Genomic DNA, 19,803 nt, shown 5'->3' with positions numbered 1-19,803 from the left:
TCATGATGTGATGAAAACAACTCTAAGGACAGACTAATTAAGTCTATGTGATTCAGACAGGCTAAAAGGATTTGTTATTAAAGAATGATGGAGATGAACTGATAGATTAAACTATTTAGTTTTTTCTTCTGCACAGCCATTAAGCAACTCTGGGGTGAAGGAGATCATCAAGCAGAGATTGATGACATACTGAAGGAAAAGGCTGCAACAAAAAGCACCAAAACCTTGCGTGTCCTGGAACTATTTAAAGAACGATCCTTGCGCTGGCAATTGTACTTTTTGGTCACCATCATGACCAGCTTGCAGCTTAGTGGCGTCAATGCAGTTGAGTGTTTTCCCTGTGTAAAAACTCAGAGTCATTGTTAGGTAGCATTAAAAAAAGGCCTAGTTATTTGTTGCACTATTATATTCATGACATATGTTATGCAGGAAGTCAGACTAGTCAGATCATAATAGTCCCTTCTGGTCTTAAAAATCTGAGAAACTTGGTCCTCTTCTTCCTGATCAATGGACCCCTGGTTGTTGCCATTACAATTCTGCTCTGACTTTTCTAGTATGGAATCCTGAATGCATTAGCAAGTTTGCAAATATAGATAATACCTCTCCATAAAGGTCTCTGGTGCCAGCTCCACCAAAGAGCCAGCATAGGCCACTCGCTCAGACATGAGGGATCCTCCCAAGAATTGCTAACAAGCACGAGTATTGGGGGCAGGTATTCAATGCCAAATTCTAGGGTCAGTCTCCACCAATAAAGGAGATGGACAAAGACACACCACTGTTGCATCACATTCTATGTCAAAACACTGCTGACCCATCCCCCTGAGGTCCATGGGTTGGGGTCTGCTGGGGAGGTCAGAGGTACTGAAGGCTAGAATCTGAAAACAGAGACAACGATGAAGCTTCTCATTCAGGTACATGAAGATCTAAGAATATGTCATTCTCCAAAAGCAACAAGAGGGACTATGCATCCGATGAAGTGGGCTGTAGCCCACGAAAGCTGATGCTCTAATAAATTGGTTATTCTCCAAGGTGCAACAAGTCCTCCTGTTCTTTTTGCAGATACAAACTAACACAGCTGCTCCTCTGAAACCAAAATCATCCATGTGCGAAGCTAGAAAGCTGTGGTTGTAGAGACAGGAATGGATAGAGCAGACAGAACTTCACTTGTACAAGGAGCTTGTGACATGCTTGTGACAGTATCACATGTACAGTGAGAACTAGATGGCACCAAAATGCTTCGCCAGTGAGCAGACAGCCCACCCATCAGTAAATTTGCTTTATATTAGAATAATTTTTGTCTGATTTCTGCCTCACATCTGAGGAGTTTCACAGCCTGCCTCCACGATGATTGTTCACACTATTTTCTCTCTGCCTTTTTCAGATCTATTTCTACTCTTTTGAAGTGTTCCGTGCAGCCAGGTTTGAAGACTATCTCATCCCCTACATATCACTAGGAGTTGGGACATGTGAATGCCTATCATCTATAGTGTGTGTAAGTCTCACCAAACTGGAGTTTGTAGGAAAAAGGGAATGTATTTAGAGACAGCATTTTTTTTTTTTTTAATGTGTAGCCTTGGCAGAGGGGAGTTAGGGGAGAGACTCACTCCGTTGTGTAAACTAATCAAGAAATTTCCTCCTACCTCTAAGTCACATGAAGCTGTGAAAGGCAGCCCTTCTCCCCAATTAACTTTGTATTGTTGAATGTCTTTGTACTCATTTTTACTCCGTGAAATGAGTTTCACATCATGCTTTAACCAATCATGATTTTGTACAGACAACTGCTTTGTGGATAGATAGGAAGAATAAAGGGCACAGTTCCAGTGGCCTCTAAAAGAGCAAAATAGTGGATTATGTGAAGCCATGTGAAATTTTGGATTGATACAAAATTGTGCAGTTTGACACAGATCTCCATGTAACAAAGAAATGTAGGTCATTTGCCAAGAAGCTGGTGCATGTCTGATCACTACCATTTTGGGTAAAAAGAGGTTATCACCTGCAGGGAATGGCTGTCAATTGGCTGTACACTTTCCCTATTCAGGTTTCAGAGTAGCAGCAGTGTTAGTCTGTATTCGCAAAAAGAAAAGGAGGACTTGTGGCACCTTGGAGACTAACCAATTTATTTGAGCATAAGCTTTCGTGAGCTATACTCACGAAAGCTTATGCTCAAATTAATTGGTTAGTCTCTAAGGTGCCACAAGTCCTCCTTTTCTTTTTTCCCTATTCAGAGACAGAAAAAGTTACCAGCTCCCACAATGGAGGAGACTAAAGTCCATGAACTATTTTATCCCATCAATTTTTAAGGAATTGCAGTGGAGGCTCTGGGAGATATAAACCCTTCATGAACACCTACTTTCTGCCTTAATTTCTGGGGTAAGCCTCAGGTTTGAACTACCTACGTGTTGAATTATGACTTTTTCTCATGACACAAGATAATACAATAATTATTCCTGTAAGTAGGGTAGATATATATAGCTCATGTCTGCACGCACTGCATTCTTGCCTAAAAATGGATTATCTCTAGACATCCAGGGATCAAGACTGATGTACAGCGATGAAAGTAAAATATACCTCTTCCCCATGGTTTTAAGGGAGAAATATTCAAGTAAAAAAATATTTCTGAATAAGTCAATAGGAGATGTAAGTAAAGCAGAAGTAAAGCAGAATCAGTCCAACCATACTGTATAAATCTTTCTGGTCTAAACGTACAGTCCCCAGTACAAATGATAAACTGAAATATCAGTAAGATTTAGCTCATGTTTAGAGAGTCTCATCTGTTTGTATTAACTGAATAAGACTTCTGAGAAGAAGGTTAGGAGCATGGGAAGTAATCCATTCATTTGGAGTTGGAATTAACCATATTGGTAATGCTGTGTTTTCTGTTTTCCAGAGCTCCCTTATCGAGCGATTTGGCAGGAGGATGCTGTTGTGCGGAGGATATGTACTAATGATTTTCGTGTTAACACTCCTCACAATGACTCTCTCCCTGCAGGTAAGGGGATTTCCTAATCGGGACTTTTCCAGCATCAACCCCCATTTCTAATCTTTCCTCCTAGGCAAGATTTTTCGCAACAGAATAACCACCAAAGTGAACTTCATTCACCATGGTGGAAAGACAAATTGGAGGATTGGGCCAAAAGAAATCTGATGAGGTTCAATAAGGATAAGTGCAGGGTCCTGCACTTAGGACGGAAGAACCCAATGCACAGCTACAGACTAGGGACCGAATGGCTAGGCAGCAGTTCTGCGGAAAAGGACCTAGGGGTGACAGTGGACGAGAAGCTGGATATGAGTCAGCAGTGTGCCCTTGTTGCCAAGAAGGCCAATGGCATTTTGGGATGTATAAGTAGGGGCATAGCGAGCAGATCGAGGGACGTGATCGTTCCCCTCTATTCGACATTGGTGAGGCCTCATCTGGAGTACTGTGTCCAGTTTTGGGCCCCACACTTCAAGAAGGATGTGGATGAATTGGAGAGAGTCCAGCGAAGGGCAACAAAAATGCTTAGGGGACTGGAACACATGACTTATGAGGAGAGGCTGAGGGAGCTGGGATTGTTTAGCCTGCAGAAGAGAAGAATGAGGGGGGATTTGATAGCTGCTTTCAACTACCTGAAAGGGGGTTCCAAAGAGGATGGCTCTAGACTGTTCTCAATGGTAGCAGATGACAGAACGAGGAGTAATGGTCTCAAGTTGCAGTGGGGGAGGTTTAGACTGGATATTAGGAAAAACTTTTTCACTAAGAGGGTGGTGAAACACTGGAATGCGTTACCTAGGGAGGTGGTAGAATCTCCTTCCTTAGAGGTTTTTAAGGTCAGGCTTGACAAAGCCCTGGCTGGGATGATTTAACTGGGAATTGGTCCTGCTTCGAGCAGGGGGTTGGACTAGATGACCTTCTGGGGTCCCTTCCAACCCTGATATTCTATGATTTTATGAAAGCAGGAAGCAGGGCCAGATTTCCAATTAGGCATAGTAGGCACGTGCCTATGGGCGCTGGTGTTCTAGGAGCACCTAAACGTTAAAAGTGGGGCACTGTGAGCCACCAATGGGCAGGGCGGCTGCTGAAGGGGCTGGGAGCGTCCTAGCCCCTTTCCAATCTCAGCCACCCCACTGCCTCCGCCCCAAGCTGGGGAAGTAGAAGGAGGGGCGTGGCCGGTGCCCCATTCACTTGCATAGGCAGAACTGGAGCATGGCTACCACACCGAGTTGCAGGAGGGACAGAAAACACCCAGGGACCGCTTGCCATGGGGAGAGGTACAGTCCCCCGCTTAAGTCTTGCCTGGAGGGGGTGGGCTGCGCCCTGGTTCGGGCTGGGAGCACCATGTGTGGCAGAGGAAGGGGAGCTGAAGATGCTGTGCCTAGAGGCGCATAAGGTGTAAATCTGGCCCTGGCAGGGAGCATTCTATTCTACCATGTTGTTACAAAGTCTGCTCTCACTTTGCTTTCTCACTCTAGCATCAATTCTTTTGGATGCATTACTTCAGCGTCGTTCTGATCTTCTTGTTCGTTATCTGCTATGGAATTGGACCATGTGAGTACATCCACTTTAGATGATGGTGAGGAGGGAACTTTGCACCATACCACTCGAGTGCATCAGAATTGGTGGATAAAGAATGGAACACCACTGTACCACCTCTAGAGAGCAGCAAGGGAAGGAGGTTTAGCTATCTGAATACATTAACAGAAGGAGACAATGTGTCTATAAATGGAAAAAGTGGAAAGAGCACATGAGCACCTCAAGTTTTACTGCTGATCTTTTACTGGCTCTTAACTCAGAATGTAGTATCCTCCTCCCCCCAAAAAATCTGAGAATCAATCCCAGAGGAAGAACCCCAAAGTATTCTGCTACTAACACAATTCCCCCGACAGAACATTGATAAGTACATATTTAGTGATCACCTCCTTTGTTAAAATAGTGAACTGATGCACTTTCTGCCCATGGAGGAGCATCGATGGAAGAGGCTGCAAAACAGATGAGGGATGTGGATTAACAATTTATTGCACTGATGGTGCATACCAATAAAATATAAAACCACATAGATCACATAACATCAGAGGAAATATGCCAAACTGTGCACTACAATCTAGCAGATTAAGAGGCTAATGTATACAAAGTTTAAAAATCTTTTTTCTCCCTCATGCCTCACAGCAGAAAGGGACGCTATATGCATCTCACAGATTAAATATCCCATTATTCATTTCAATTTGAAATTAACAAACTCAAGACTTTACATCACAATTTCCATCTATTCAGCTGAGTTAAGGCAGGGACCCTGTCAGAGTCCATCAGTACAGTTTCAAAATTCAGGACAGCTAGGTATAATAATAAATACATAGCTGTTATATAGTACTTGTCATCCATAAATCTCAAAGCACTACACAAAGGAGGTGAATATAATTTGTCCCCATTTTACAGATAAAGAAACTGAGGCACAGGGAAGCAAATTGAGTTCACCCAGCAAGTCAGTGGCAGAGGGTACGTCTGCACTGCAGTCAAAAAGTATGACTGCAACATGTGTAGCTATACCCAAGCTAGTTTTGATCTACTTAGTTGGGGGGGGGGCGGGGGTATGTACTTGAATGGCTAGCCCATGCTACCACCTGTGCTGTCACAGCAACACTGCTATTGTCATTCAAGCTAGCTAGATGAAAGCTAGCTCGGGCGCATCTACACGTGCTGCAGAGTCACTCCTGACTGCAGTGTTCACATACCCTGAGTCCCAAGCCCCAGTCTAGTCCTCTGTCCACTAGCTCACACCTCCCTACAAGGCAACCCAACTCTTCCCTGAGTTTCTGCACACTGTCTGCAGCACTGCACTGCCAGGGTTCTGGGATTGGGAATCAAGTTCTTTTGTTGTAGTAGAGGACACTAACCACATAGATCACTGGGACAGACTTACTATAATTTTCTACTAGGCATTGTCAGTGTGAGGCCCTTTGCAGAAGCAAGTGAATTAAAGTTACTAAAGAAACATCTCTTCTCCAGCTGGAGCCACTGGAGCCATAATCACTGAAATCTTCAGCCAGTCATTCAGACCATCAGCCTTTCTGATTTATGGAAGCATCAGCTGGGTGTGGCTCTTTGTCCTTGGAATGATTTTTCCCTACATTGTGGTAAGTGATTCTGTGACCCAGCCTCTTTGGAATGCCTGAGGGCACAGGAGTACATAGATATAGTACAAAAGAATGCAGTGTAAGGACTCTAATGAAAGCCTGTGGCACACTGGTCATCATAATCATGGCAACATGTGTGTGTATATATACACACAACATCTGTATAAGCAGTTCTATGTATATATACTGAAAATTATGTTGTTAAGATCTGTGACTAGGGACTGGACACTAGAAAGGTGAAAAACAGGTTTTCTTTTAGGCAAGAAATGTTTATCTATCTGTTGGTTTACATGTAAATTAAGTACTCTGCGGTTCACAGAGGTTCCCATTCATTTACAGTCTGAGCCAAATATTAAAGAAGAATTGTTAAATCCACAAGGAGGAGATTTACAGGAAGAAATGACCCAGCAGGGGAGAGGCCTGTTCAGAAGTAAGGACAGTGAACTTTTTGGGGTATGGGCAAGAAGGTACACCCTCATTCCTGCAATCTCTAAGGAGAAGCTGCCAGTGGGCTTGATCTTATGAGATGTCTTCCCAGCCATATTGATTGAAAATGCTGGGGAAAATTCCAGGGCTAAGCTATCTTGTAGGACAGTGATCCCCAACCTTTCGTGTGGGAGTAGTATATGGCTATTCCCAGAAGACTGTGGCAGGTTCTAGACACCCCGCCGCCAAAATGCTGCCGCCGAAAAGCAGCAGCGAGAAGAAGCATCACTGCCGAAATGCCGCTGAGAAATGGCAAAGCTTCCCGGCAGCATTTCAGCGGCAGGGTGTCCTGTGGGCGCACAAAAATGCCCCGGCAGGAGCCACGGCACCAGCGGGCACCACATTGGGGACCCCTGTTGTAGGAGATAGCAGAATGCCTTTGTTAGGGGGCTTACTTCCCTGGTCCTTCTCGCATGAACAGAGAGCAACAATACCCGAAGTCCAAAGGTGCAAACAATTAGATGTTTATTGGGGTGAACTTCCAGCAAGCATGATTCTAGTTTCCTTCCTTAGCGTCCCCCTTCCCAGCTCTGACACCCCAGAGGCTTACCTGTGTCCCTGTTCCCATTTCCCCCTTTAGCTAAACATGATTCCAATTTTTCCCCCCATGCACCCACCCACTCACTTCCTGATTGACTGCAGACTATATAGTAAAACTTGAGTTCTGCTTAGCTATACCTTAACCAATCATTTTACTGAAATTTAACTAACCAATCCTAACATCTTATAACTTGATTATTTAACCAATTATATCCCACCACCTTAATTAGTTTACACCCAGCAAAATTAATTATACAGCAGACAGGAACAATCACAGAACCAGACAGATTATACGGACAAACAATGGGGAAATGGGGACTACAGTGATAGAACAAACACAGAAATGAGGATTTCACATCCCAGCTATTGATAAGTGAGTTCTTGCCAGACAGGATGCTATCAAACTAAGTTTCCTTTTACATGTTCTAGGCACTCCCCTTTCTCTGGAGGCGATAGGCATTATCAGGACAGGATTGTATTCCTAATAGCCCAATGGCACCTTCTTTCAATGGGACTAGTTTGGAATGTGAGGATGTGACTGGTTGCTTCCCAGCTTATGGCTGCCTCTGCTGCTTAGCCAAAGCTCTTAACCTAAGAACAGGGCCTCAGACTGTCACAGTAAGAGAAGGCCCTTACACCGGCAGACAGTGATTTTGATTCTCTTTTATACCTCTAGAACTAGCCAAGTGATAAGAATACACCTAAATTCTTAGCGTATAGGCCTTTACAGACAGGCTTGAATATCTATATCCTAACAGCCTTGTTAGTTAAGCTTAGGCTCCAGAAATTGTGTTATGATTTTGTTTTATATGTAACCATTTGTTTCCAATATTCTCACTCTCCATCACTTGACTCTGTTCTTTGATAAAAAAACATTCTCGTTTTCACTATAGATATCTTAGCTGTGTGTTAAGTACAGTATGGCTCTTGAGTTGAGTCTTGCAAGCTGGGGTGTACTAATCTTTTGGATCGGAGACTTCTGTGAGTATTCAGTGGGACAGAGGCCAAGTACTCCAGAGGCAGGCTTGGAGGATTTGGGAGTTGGAGTGTGCCTATCGCAAACTCATACAGAGACAGCGAGGCCTGTGGAGACATGGAAGGCAGCACTTGTGCTGCCAGAGGTTGGTGGTTTCAGGGAGCTGATCCACAGCAGGCCCAGATGAGACACTCATGACAAGAGCAGGTGGGATGAGTTGCCTCATAACTTTGGGAAGCATCACAGTTGGCAGGAAATTACACCCAGTTTGCTGATTAGCTAGGGATCATGCTCCGGGCATTTATTTACCAAATAAATAATAGTTACTGAGAGATTCACACCTGAGAAGATTGGGAAACAGGTAAAGAAAGGTTACGGTTTGTTGTTTTGGGTAAGGGAAACAGAACAAAAGAAAATATAAAATGAGTAAGCGGATAAACAGAAAAGTGATCAGACTGATTGACCAAAAGGACCAAAGAGGGGTGCAGGCTTAGAAAACAATCCTGATGCAGCTCTCAGTGAAACAGCCCTGAAGATGGAGTTTGACAGGCTGGAGATGACTAAAGCGGAAAAGAAAGGAGAGCACCAGAGGTGTGAAACTGCAGAGAGAGCCAAAGGAGCAAATAACACCCCACCAAAGAGCACTGGCGCTAAAAGACAAAGCAGGAAGCCCAAGAAGCAGAAGCCCTTGGGGGGGAGGAGGAGGAAGACAGAGAGCCTATATGCCCTGATCATATTGAATTTACCAAAAAAAAAAAAAAAAAAATCATCCCTTATCACATGGGGAATTCTCACCAGGGTTCACAAAACTGCAACAAGCTGTACCTGGGTTACAGAGAGACTGACTGCACTGAGGAATGTTTAACCACCTTCAAAAGAATATGCATGGTACATAGAATTCCAGATGAACAAAGAATGACTGTCTTACTCCCTGAATTGACTGGTAAAACTTTACAGGTATTTAATGATACAGAGGTTAATGAGGCTAAGAAGTATGTTCATAGAACCATAGAAATGTAGATTTGGAAAGGACCTCGTTAGGTCATCTAGTTCAGTCCCCTACACTAAAGCAGAACTAAGTATTATCTAGACCATCCCTGACAGGCATCAGTGCAAGGAGTCTGTTAAAAAGGTTTCACACTACTCCAGAGGCATTCAGAAACCTCAAAAGATTGATAAGTTACATCGAGGGGGAATATGTGCATAAAATGGCAGATTATGTGAGAAAATGGATAACGAGTGAAGGGGCAGACACCCATGACAAGTTGGTAGATCTGATCACTCAAGAGCAGCCGTTCTCAAACTATGGGGAGGGCCTCCCAAGGGAGGTGCAGGAATGTGTCAAGGGAGGTATGAGCTGTGTGCTGTTTTTTTTTTTTTTTTATTTAAAGAGCTCTGCCTGTTAGGCCTAGGCGGCTGGGGCTTGTGCGGAAGGGCCATGCGCTCCCGGGAGCTGGGAGAATGAGACAAAGGGGACAGCCAGAGCCCCACTACCTGGGGGCTGACAGCCAGAGCCCTGTCATCCAGGATCAGGCTCTTCTTCCCCCTCCCTCCCAATCCCTCACCAGGAGGCAATCCAGGCTTGGGGTCTACTTCCTCCCTTCCCCCCACATCCCTCACCTGGAGCTGCAGGGCTCCAGCTGTCAGCCCCAGGGTGGCGGTAGCAGGGCAGAAGTAAGGGTGGCAATGGGACCCTAAGTCTGCTTTGAAAAGTGATCTTGACAAATCACACTGCCACCCTTACTTCTGCCCTGCTGCTGGCACAGTGCTGCCTTCAGAGCTGGGTGCCCAGCCAGCAGCCTCTGCTCTCCACTCTCCCTTCAGAGCTGGGTGCCCAGCCAGCAGCCTCTGCTCTCCACTCTCCCTTCAGAGCTGGGCAGCGGCGTATGAAGGCGGGGTGCAATCAAATAAGTTGAGAACCCTGCTCAGGCCTACTCTGAGGAAGGGTAAGCCATGGTGTAGGAGAAAAACTCCAGTATCAGTGAAGACAGCTGCCAAAGGTAACTTGTACATACAAGCGAGACTATTTGAGGAGCACAAATTCCAAAGGGAAAGGCAAAAACTTGGCATAAAAGGGGGTTCCCAGTTTGTCCCTGGGAATAGGGAGAGAGGTGAGGGAACTAAATCCACACCACCACAGTTCCAGTCTCCTCCTAGTAACCCTAATTATTGGACCCCACCCCAAAGAAACATTATATATGTGGGTCCCTTGATCATATGAAAAGGCCGTGTCCTAAGTATGGGGGATCCCAATTCACTCCCTGATCTATTCGGGTTAATGCAGCTACACTGGAGTCAGAGACTTCAGTGGTGGCAGAGGGAGTTCTGGTTACCTTTGTCAGGTCTGACCTCCTGAGGGGTAGAATAGTTTATAACAATGGCCAAACATAAATGGTGGAGCGTGCCAGAGGTGGCAAGACACTGGTGCTCAGCTTTTCCTGGTCGGGGGGATGTGATTCAGGAGAATGATATGCTCCCGGGTGGGAAGGTAAAACTACTATCTTTAAGACAATTTAAAACCACAGTACCTTTGGCCTGCATCAGATTGGAATGGAAAGGCTTAAGGGGTACTTGAAAGTAGGAATTTTTAAAAATTTACCAGCAGCGTGTTGGTTGAGAATTATGCAATATCACTGCCCAAAGCTGTCAGCATTGTGACCCATAAAAGGAGAATATGTCCCTGAGTTCACAGAGGTAACCTCTGAGGAGAGAAAGGGAGCTGAGAGGGGAAGAAAAGCCTCAGTCCCCTTATCAGCAGAGAATATCAATGTGTCCCAAGAGAAAGGGGAGAAGCTGCTGGTGACAGCTCTCTAAGCAAGCCACAGCCAAAGTGAGTTTGCTGTGGAGCACAATGCGGACACCTCTCAAGAGAGCATCAGAGAAGCCATTCACAGTACGGCCCCAGATAGGGAGAACAGGGCTAGGTTCTTTACAGAAGAGAAGCTAAACTGTACTGGAAGGCTCTGGTGGGGAAAAATAGAATACAAAAAATACAGACAATTGCTTTTGACCTCAAAGCATCATGTGGAGTTAATATTATTAGCCCACAACTGTCCTTGTGCAGGACACTTGGGAACAGAGGACATATGAAAGGTTTGAGGAAAAAAATTGTATTGTTTTAATGTTCAAAATGAGGTAAAGGATGACGGCAGCACTGGTGATTTATGTCAGAAGCAGAAAAAGCCTGTAGGATACCACAAAGCTCCCTTGCCAATAATCAAGGAAGCATTTTACTGGGTTGCCATGGACATTAAAGGACCCTTATCCAAGCCAAAACAGAGAGGGGGAAAATATATTGGTAGTAGTAGATTTCACCACTAGGTATCCAGATGCAGTTCCTCTAATATAGAAGCTGAAACAGTGCATAGAATATTTAATATAGAATCACTATATTTAGCACTGTAGCAGATTTCCCAAAGGAAATCTTGTTAGATTGTGGGTCAAATATCATGTCCCACTTATTTAGTGAGTTATGGAAGATGTGTGGGCTAAACCAATTAAGATCTGCTCCATATCATCCAGAGAAATAGATTAGATGAAAGATTTTAGAGCCCATTGAACCTATTTAGAAATATATTTTAAAAGAAGGGAGAGGAACTGGGATGTAATGTTACTTTATCTGTTGTTCACCTACTTGGAGGTGCCCCAAGAGTCCAAATGGGGTGAACCCTGTGATCTCCTATATGGGTGAAAAGCCAGAAGGCCCCCTGGATCTCAGAGGCTCCTGGAAGGGTGGCTCTGAGGCAGAGGCTGAATATGTGCAAAAGTTTAGGGACGATTTAAAGATAATGATAGGAATGGTTCAACAAAGCTTCACAAAAAGCCACACTGCTCAGAAAACATAGTGAGCAATCATTTGATGTGGGGGACTTGGTGCTGGTATTACTCCCTGTGAAAAGTTACAAATCCAGAACACGTGGAAGGGGCTTTTGGGGGTGCTGGAGAGGGTTAATGGTGTTACCTACAATATACTTGGGCCCCACAGCAAGGCTGCTGCACAGACCGTGCATGTAACAAGTTCAAAGTGTAGCAACTGAGAAGCCATTATAAACATGCCATGCTGTTCAGGGGCAGATTCTCAGATTGCCCCTCTCATTGACTTGATGATTGAGTACTATAGTAACACCTCAGTAGAGCACTGAGGTGTGTGAAGAGAACCTAGCTGAAAGGGCAAAGGTTATGAGCGTATTCCAGAGTCACTGGCAGGTATTTTCCAGTGGGCCAGGTATGACTCAAAGTGCTCCATAAGACTAACACTGTGTAGCCACTGCCTGCCCCCAGCAGAGCATATCAGACCACTAGAAAAATGCAGGAGAGAATCCATAAGGAGATAAAAAGCATGCTGAACATGGGGATAATTAAAGGGTCAAACAGTCTCTGGATTTCTCCAGTTGTTATGGTTCCCAAAAAGGATGTGACCATAAGTTTGTGTTGATTACAGAAGGTTTAACACCATCATAGTTCCTGTGCACATCCTGTGCCCAGAATTGATGAACGTTAGGCGCTCTAGGCAAGGCAAAATATTTAGGAATTCTATACCTAACAAAAGAATATTAACAAATCCCAGTAGATAATGAAATGCATAACAAAGTCCACCTTCATTAGTGATTTGGGACTCTGTTTTATTTTAGAATTAAGAATTTCTCTCATTCCTAAAATATAAACCTACGCTGAAGAGATAAGGGAATAAGAGTCAGAAGGGTATTTTTCTAACAATCTTCTCTTATTTCTGTTTTTAGGAAAGCCTTGGATCTTTCTGCTACCTTATATTTCTGGGGATCCTTGTGTTCTCATCAGTCTTCACCTACCTGTTCCTCCCGGAGACAAAGGGGAAGTCAATCATGGAAATTAAAGGGGAATTTAATAAGTTAAATTTTGGAAAGAAACAAGCGGTGAACACAGAAAATAATTTATCTAAGGAACACACCTTCTGCACCAGACTCTGACTGCTCAGATGGGAAATGTTACGTATTAGAGGGACAGGAAGCACTGTTGCAATCAGACTGAAATATAATCCTAAAATGGACTGTTAGCTTTACTGTCTTATTCTTATTTTCATAAAATTATACAGACATGAAATTCCTCATGCTTAAGTCTTATTTTCCCCCAGATAGTCAAACATTTTCAAGGTTACTTAGGTGACTCAGTTTGAACTAGTCAGTCTTGCACCAGGATTCACTAGCACAAGGGCTATACTTAATCAGTTTCCCCTATTCCTGAGGGTCTTTCATATTGCAACAAAGGAAAGATTTTACAAGAAACAGGAAATTGAACTGTAAAAATAAAAATCACAGGTGGGGGGGACTTAAGCAGGTAAAGTACCTGTATTTATTTTGGTTGACTAGATTTCAGGTTGATTATGGCCCTGATCCAAAGCCGATTGAAGTCAATGGGATCAGAATCTAGGTCTCTTTTCTTGAGAAAGAAAACAAGACTGGATGTTTAGGAAGCAACGAAGACCTTGTAAAATAGCTATTGATAAAGAGGTGGTAAAAGCTTGCTAAAAAAGCATCATTGTAAAAAGTTCAGCCAGACTGGATGACCCACATCAAGGGAATTAATTTAGTGTCCTTACCAAGGAAGTGAAATGATCATGGAAAGTCATGGAAAAATTGGATTAATTTACAGAAGATTGGGAAGAAAGCAAATGTTGTACCAGTCTTCAAACAAGAAAAGAGACGTGACCATTACTATCTAGTAAGTCTAACTTCTGTCTCTAGAGCCCTGACGGTGTCGCTAGAGTAGATATGGGGACAGAGTAGGCAACAAGGTTTGCTACAGGGATTGTTACCTGGGTTAGTGTTTCTGTGGTGTGGTGTGTGGTTGCTGGTGAGTATTTGCTTCAGGTTGGGGGGCTGCCTGTAAGCGAGGACTGGCCTGCCTCCCAAGGTCTGTGAAAGTGAGGGATCATTTTCCAGGATAGGTTGTAGGTCGGTGACAACGTGCTGGAGAGGTTTTAGCTGGGGGCTGTACGTGATGGCCAGTAGTGTTCTGTTATTTTCCTTGTTGGGCCTGTCCTGTAGTAGGCGATTTCTGGGTACCCGTCTCACTCTGTCAGTCTGTTTCCTCACTTCCCCAGGTGGGTATTGTAGTTTTAAGAATGCTTGAAAAGATCTTGTATTTAAGGATCTGCTTTCTTAGTACACAAGGCTTCTGAGAATTACACCAGATGTTTTCTGAGAGGTGAAAGTTTGTTAGAGGGTTGTTTTTATATAAATAGTTTGTAAATGGCTGTTTATTGAACCAAGTAAAATGGTTTATTGGCCCTAATGGTTTGTAAAATGGTTTATTGAATCAAGTAGAAACTTAGATTATAAAACTGGGTGGAAGTATTGTCTTCATCTTTCCAAACCATCTCAAACTGTATACAGTAGAATTTATGACTCAGAACTAGATGATCACATCGTCTTCCTTCAACAATTCATGAAAGAAGAAAAAAATCAAGTGGACCTATCAATATAATAAACTGCTATTTCAGTCAGCACTGGTTTATTGCCAGTATGGACAAAGCATCTCTCTTGGGTTTTTGTTTGTTTGGCCTCTTTTAATGTTTTTGAGACAAAGAGTCTGCTCCTGCAGGCCTTATTTATACAAGTAGCCATTCATGTGAGATTTCCCATTGATTTCAGTGGTAGTAACATATGAGTAAAGACTACTCATGAATATAGGCTACAGGATTAGACCCCAAGTATACAGCAGTATTGTCTCTTCTGATTTTTTGAGAGGTGAGAGAATCCACTTCAAGTTAAAAAATCAGAAGCCAGTTGTGAATTGAATTAAGGAGTTTGCACCAGTTTAAGTAAATACATTTAAACTAAACTGGTGCAACAGCTGTGTTTAGGCAGGGCTGTAAGCAAGCTCTTTCTTTCTTCCAGCAGTTGGGGAATGTTGCTTCTAATTTACTAGACACCTACTAACCAAAGGTTGATCCACCCTTTTATTTACATTTTATTGATTTCTTTTCTTCCCCACCCTGAAAAAATAAGGAAAGAACAGACAAAAAGGGCAGAACAGAAAGGTAAAGGAAGGGAAGGAAAAGGAGAACAACCTCTCCATTTCCATCTGCTCACTTTAAGCTCTTTTAGCTACCTCTATTATATTTAAAATTTAGTCTGGGCAATATTCCAAGCCCTGCCTGTTCTGGGGTATCTTACAGGGAGCACTAGAAAGCAACAAGTATACTCAGTAGCTCCTAGCAAAAAAATACAGTGTGAACTCTGGGCCTTAGAAAGAAAATACTTACTGTTTGCAATACCAAAGAGTCAGAAGGAGATACCATAAACACCCACAGCCAAGGGATTAGAAGGACAAAGACTACGACTTAATCACTTACTACCCCTGAAAACTAAATAGAGGCTTTTTCCTCTACTCCACTGAGCACACAAGTATCCTCTCTTCTCCATCCCAGTGTGAAGATTTTGTTGAACTCTTGGATGATAGATCTTAAGACCTTGCCTCCCTCTCAACTCCCAGAGACCTGAATCAAGCCAGGTGATTGGGCAGAAAGCAGAGGTGGATAAAGCAAAACTTTCCAGCTTCAGGTCTGGTAAAAATGTAGGTGGTCTTAGGAGTGCATGTCACCACACACTAAATGTACAGTCCTGCCTTCCCTTAATTGTAGTAATAGTACATTTGTATTATGCCTTTCAACTCAAAGGATTTTAAAGAGTTACACACATACTCATTCCCATCCACCACTGAAATGCAGCCACCTCTGATATGACCTGCAATAAACCACAGCAATTCTCAGAATAGGAAAACCTTATCGTGCAGCAGCCCAAGTCATCCAAAAACCTGACTTGGACAAAGTTCGTTGTGTGCTCTGACTATTAGACAAGCTGCAGATCTACCCTTAAAAATGCTAGGTTCATTTATTTTCATTTGAAAATGAAAAGTGGCCTCCCACGTACATCCTTGTAAATAACACCAACCCAGCCCATTACTTTGACAAATTCTCTTGTGGCTCCAACATAAGCAGCCAATTGCATCATCTTGTTGGGGACACTGGGCATGGCCACTAGGTAACTCGAGGGGATGGAAGACCACGAGTGTCGATGAAGCCCCCTCACACTAGGCCCAAGTACCTTGGCCCCCCCCCCCTCACCTGAAGGCACTCGCAGCAGTTATGTATACTAGGCCCAAGTGTCTTTGGCCCCCCGGCCTGGAGGCACTCGCAGCAGTTATGCTGAGGATCTGCAACAATATGTTGCAGAGTCAGACTGCCTGAAACTAAACAAGGCCAAACAGGGCAGATATGGAAGAACAATGCTGAATAAAGCAGCTTTATGTATGGTTTAACAGATGGTACAGAGAACAAGGGAACTAGCTGGTAACTGGATTGGCTGGCTATATGGATACTTAGGGCAGCTTGCTATTGGATAAGTATGCTGAAGAAAGGATGTATAAAAGCCTGTGTAACTTCCTACTTGGTGTGCAGGATTTGAGATTCTATTCTCCCTGTACCTTGTTTGCAGCTGCAAATAAACTTTTCTGCTTCTCCACCCCGTTGTGATTATTGAGTGACGCATACCGGGTAACGAACCCCTGCTGTTGTTCGCCTCTGGCACTGGGTGCCAGCAACAATCTATTACACTTCAGGATGAATGGATACAGCTAATTAGGTATGGGCATACAAACTATACGAGAACTGTATTCGCTTATCAGACAACAACATTTGTGATAAAGGCTATCTTTGAAGTAGTCCCTCCAACATCTTTTTCTTCCTAGTCTGAGAACACAAAGGAACACTTTAGGAGAGGAATTGAGGAATAACATATCCAACTAAAATTGCTGGGGTCATTTAGGTAGGTACTATGCAGTTACTCTGAAGTTACAACCTGGAGGATTGGTTCAGTTCCAGTTCAGAGAGCAAAGTGCCTCTTACTGAACCGTCAGTACTACTTTCCACAGCATCTAAGTGTTCCTTAGACCTCCAAAGAGTCTCCCGAATTATGCTTAACTTGTGACAGGTGAAAAGATCACAACTCACATAGCCAGGTATATACAGAGCTATTGGTAGAGAGATTCTGGTATACATTTACTTGAAATTTCTATTATTCTGAAGACTGGGAATGCCCCATGAGACTGACTACCCTGATACGGAATGGCTCCTGGAACACTTCAGGCAATCCACTGCCACCTGGGGCATAGGCCCACCCCCCCACTGAGCAGGTCACTTACCTGAAATGTAACCCAATTGTGAGAGTCTCTCCAGCTATCTGATCCAGCCTCATGGCATCTTGCAGCATCCCTGAAGATAAGGCAGTGTGCTCAGGACTGGGCCCTGTAACGCTGTCTCTCAGGGGATCTGGCTCCTCAGAGAGGACAGGAGAGGGCGATCTTCTCACTGTCCCCTCAGCCACCCAACTAGGCCCCAACGCCTCAGGTGTGACTAGGTAAGGGATCTTCTCACAATTAATAGCAGAGAAGAGACTGAGGGGATATTGAGATGTGGGGGGCCCTGCTCACCAGTGGTGACTTGGAGGGCACCCTTGTGGGGGGCAGCACTTCTCTGCTCTGGGAGAGGTCACTAGCTGCTCCAGATGAGATGGAAAGTCATTGATTTTTCTCATGCTACCTTTCCCCCCCACCATTTCCCTCCCCTCAGTCCCAGCAGCCTGGAAGTGCAGGGGGGGTGGGGGCGGTTGTCTAGCTCAGTTCTAGACAGCCCATGGTGGAAGGAGGAGAGCAGGGTCTCTTTCCACAAGCAGGTCCTTCATCCCAGGAGTGGGAGGAGGAATTAATGACCACCCCTCAGGTGACAGTTCGACATTTCACTGGTGCTTCCTTAATCCCACCTTTTCCTTTGCCACAGGCCAGGCGGCCTGGAGGGATGTCTCTCTCTGGCTCAGTTAAAAATGGCACAACAGGAGAGTCACTCTCTTGCCAGGTGGACCATGGTGGGGGTTTTTCCTCCCAAAGCGGAGCCTCAGTCCAGGAAGGAGATCACTAATTGCCTCCCCTCAGGAAGCAGCTTGACTGTTCACCAGTGCTGCATTCTGTCCCCTCCCCATCCCAGTCCTCTTTCCCTTGCCTCAGCCTAGGGTCCCCAATGTAGGCCTTGCTGGAGCCCTAGGGATAGCTAAAAGTATGAACCAAAGTAGGCCTTGGCAGAATACTAACACACTAGGTATCAGCTACCCCAGTAAGCACATTCCTGACCTGAATGGATGGTACACTGCACCCTGAACTCTCAAGTAACCACATCAACAAATTCCTAGAGAGTACAGGAACACACAGATCCCTAGTAAAATAAGAAAGAAATGACAGGATAATAGATGAGGATTGAACTAGCAGATACAAAGAGGGTAGCTAACATATGGAATGGAATACATAACTTGTTTGTATCAATATATGAAAGGAGAGTGGACGGAGGGGCATCTTTGTATTGGCCTAGGGGATGATATCATGTTGAGTGAGCTAATACCTTGTTGCAGGCATACATGTGTTAATACCCTGTAACCACTGAGCCGGGCACTAGGACTGTGCCTTGTCGAAAACAAACCTGGCTGAGCCTTCGCCACCAAACCGAGCCTGTGGTCTTTCGTTATGAGCAACGTCACAGGCTGCTGAATCCACAAGCTACACTCTCTGCTAGTGCAGAACACACAGGAGCTCCAAGAACAGCAGCCCTAACACCACCCCCTTTCAGACAGTCTCCTCCCAGCTTTCTGCAGACCATGCCAATTTCCTGATCTCCAACACAAAGACTCCCAGCAGGCACCAAGCACCACTGGTCTTGTAGGAGGAACCTTTTGGGTGCCAGCAGTCAGGAAACTGTGGGATAAGGAGAAACTAGAGCTGTATGCTTCCCCCCCCTCCCCCCCCACACAGCTGGCTTTTCCAGGCCCTATGCCCTGACTGAAGGCAATGGGGGGCCCTTTGTGCCCAGAGGGGTTACAGGGGCCTAGATCCACCATTACTCTTATTATTTCTCCTCAGAAAATAATTAATTCAATTTTTCTCCTATTGGGACCCCAAAACCTGCCTTGTATCCTAACCACACACACTTCACCTCAAATGCCCTCCTGCCCACATACCCTATCCCCCTCAATAACCTTACTGGTGAACATTCAAGTGGACAGCAACCCTTGTTAGGGACAAAAGTCACACTGGCCCAATTTTTCCACCCATACAGTGCTGTGTAGTACCTTACACTATGAGTATTCACATTGATTTCTCATCCTGTTGACTACAGTGGGACCACTTGTAGCATACAGCATGAAGAACAAGAACTCAGAGACTAGTCCTATTCTTTAAGCTTCGCAAATGTAGTACTGGTGAAAGAGGAAGTTATAAAACCTGATTTAAAATCCATTGATGTTAATAGGAGTCTTTCCACTGACTTTAGGCCAGGCCCACATAACATAAGGAGCATTTGCTATTTTCTCGTATTCTATTCCATGTAAAGTGCTCCCAGAACACACAGTTATGGAAAGTTTCTACATTTGTTGTTATACTTAACATTGCAAAACAGTTCTCATTATAACCCCCTATTCTTATATACTTGTAACTTTCTGAAACATTCACTTTTTAAATATTTTTCATGATTGGCCTGTATCCAAAAATGAATTATTGTTTAAACATTAAACAAAATCTGTTTTTGTTTGTTATGAGTGAAAAATACACATTTTCCCCACTGTAATATATTTACAGTTCCTACTTGCATTAACATTAAGGCCAGCAGGTGGCTT

General features: G+C 44.1%; 1 protein-coding gene across 6 annotated transcripts in view; it reads left to right on the top strand.

Moving 5' to 3' along the window:
- The window catches only part of LOC140898910 (solute carrier family 2, facilitated glucose transporter member 11), a 31,596-nt gene extending 18,407 nt beyond the window's left edge, over positions 1-13,189 (top strand). For 2 of the 6 annotated variants that reach the window (XM_073313463.1, XM_073313462.1), the window contains exons 7-13: positions 137-324; positions 1,382-1,492; positions 2,888-2,989; positions 4,450-4,525; positions 5,981-6,108; positions 8,909-9,067; positions 12,850-13,189. In XM_073313463.1, the coding sequence (XP_073169564.1) occupies positions 137-324; positions 1,382-1,492; positions 2,888-2,989; positions 4,450-4,525; positions 5,981-6,108; positions 8,909-9,067; positions 12,850-13,056 (971 nt within the window). In that variant the 3' untranslated portion in view covers positions 13,057-13,189. Of the gene's footprint in view, positions 1-136; positions 325-1,381; positions 1,493-2,887; positions 2,990-4,449; positions 4,526-5,910; positions 6,109-6,447; positions 6,539-8,908; positions 9,068-12,849 lie in introns of those variants that run through there. The other 4 variants (XM_073313464.1, XM_073313467.2, XM_073313466.1 and 1 more) reach the window with 4 other exon arrangements.
- The last annotated feature ends 6,614 nt before the right edge of the window (positions 13,190-19,803 follow it).

This window comes from Lepidochelys kempii, chromosome 15, assembly GCF_965140285.1.
Source record: "Lepidochelys kempii isolate rLepKem1 chromosome 15, rLepKem1.hap1, whole genome shotgun sequence".
Lineage (NCBI taxonomy): Eukaryota > Metazoa > Chordata > Testudines > Cheloniidae > Lepidochelys > Lepidochelys kempii.
This window is presented reverse-complemented; position numbering and strand designations above follow the sequence as displayed.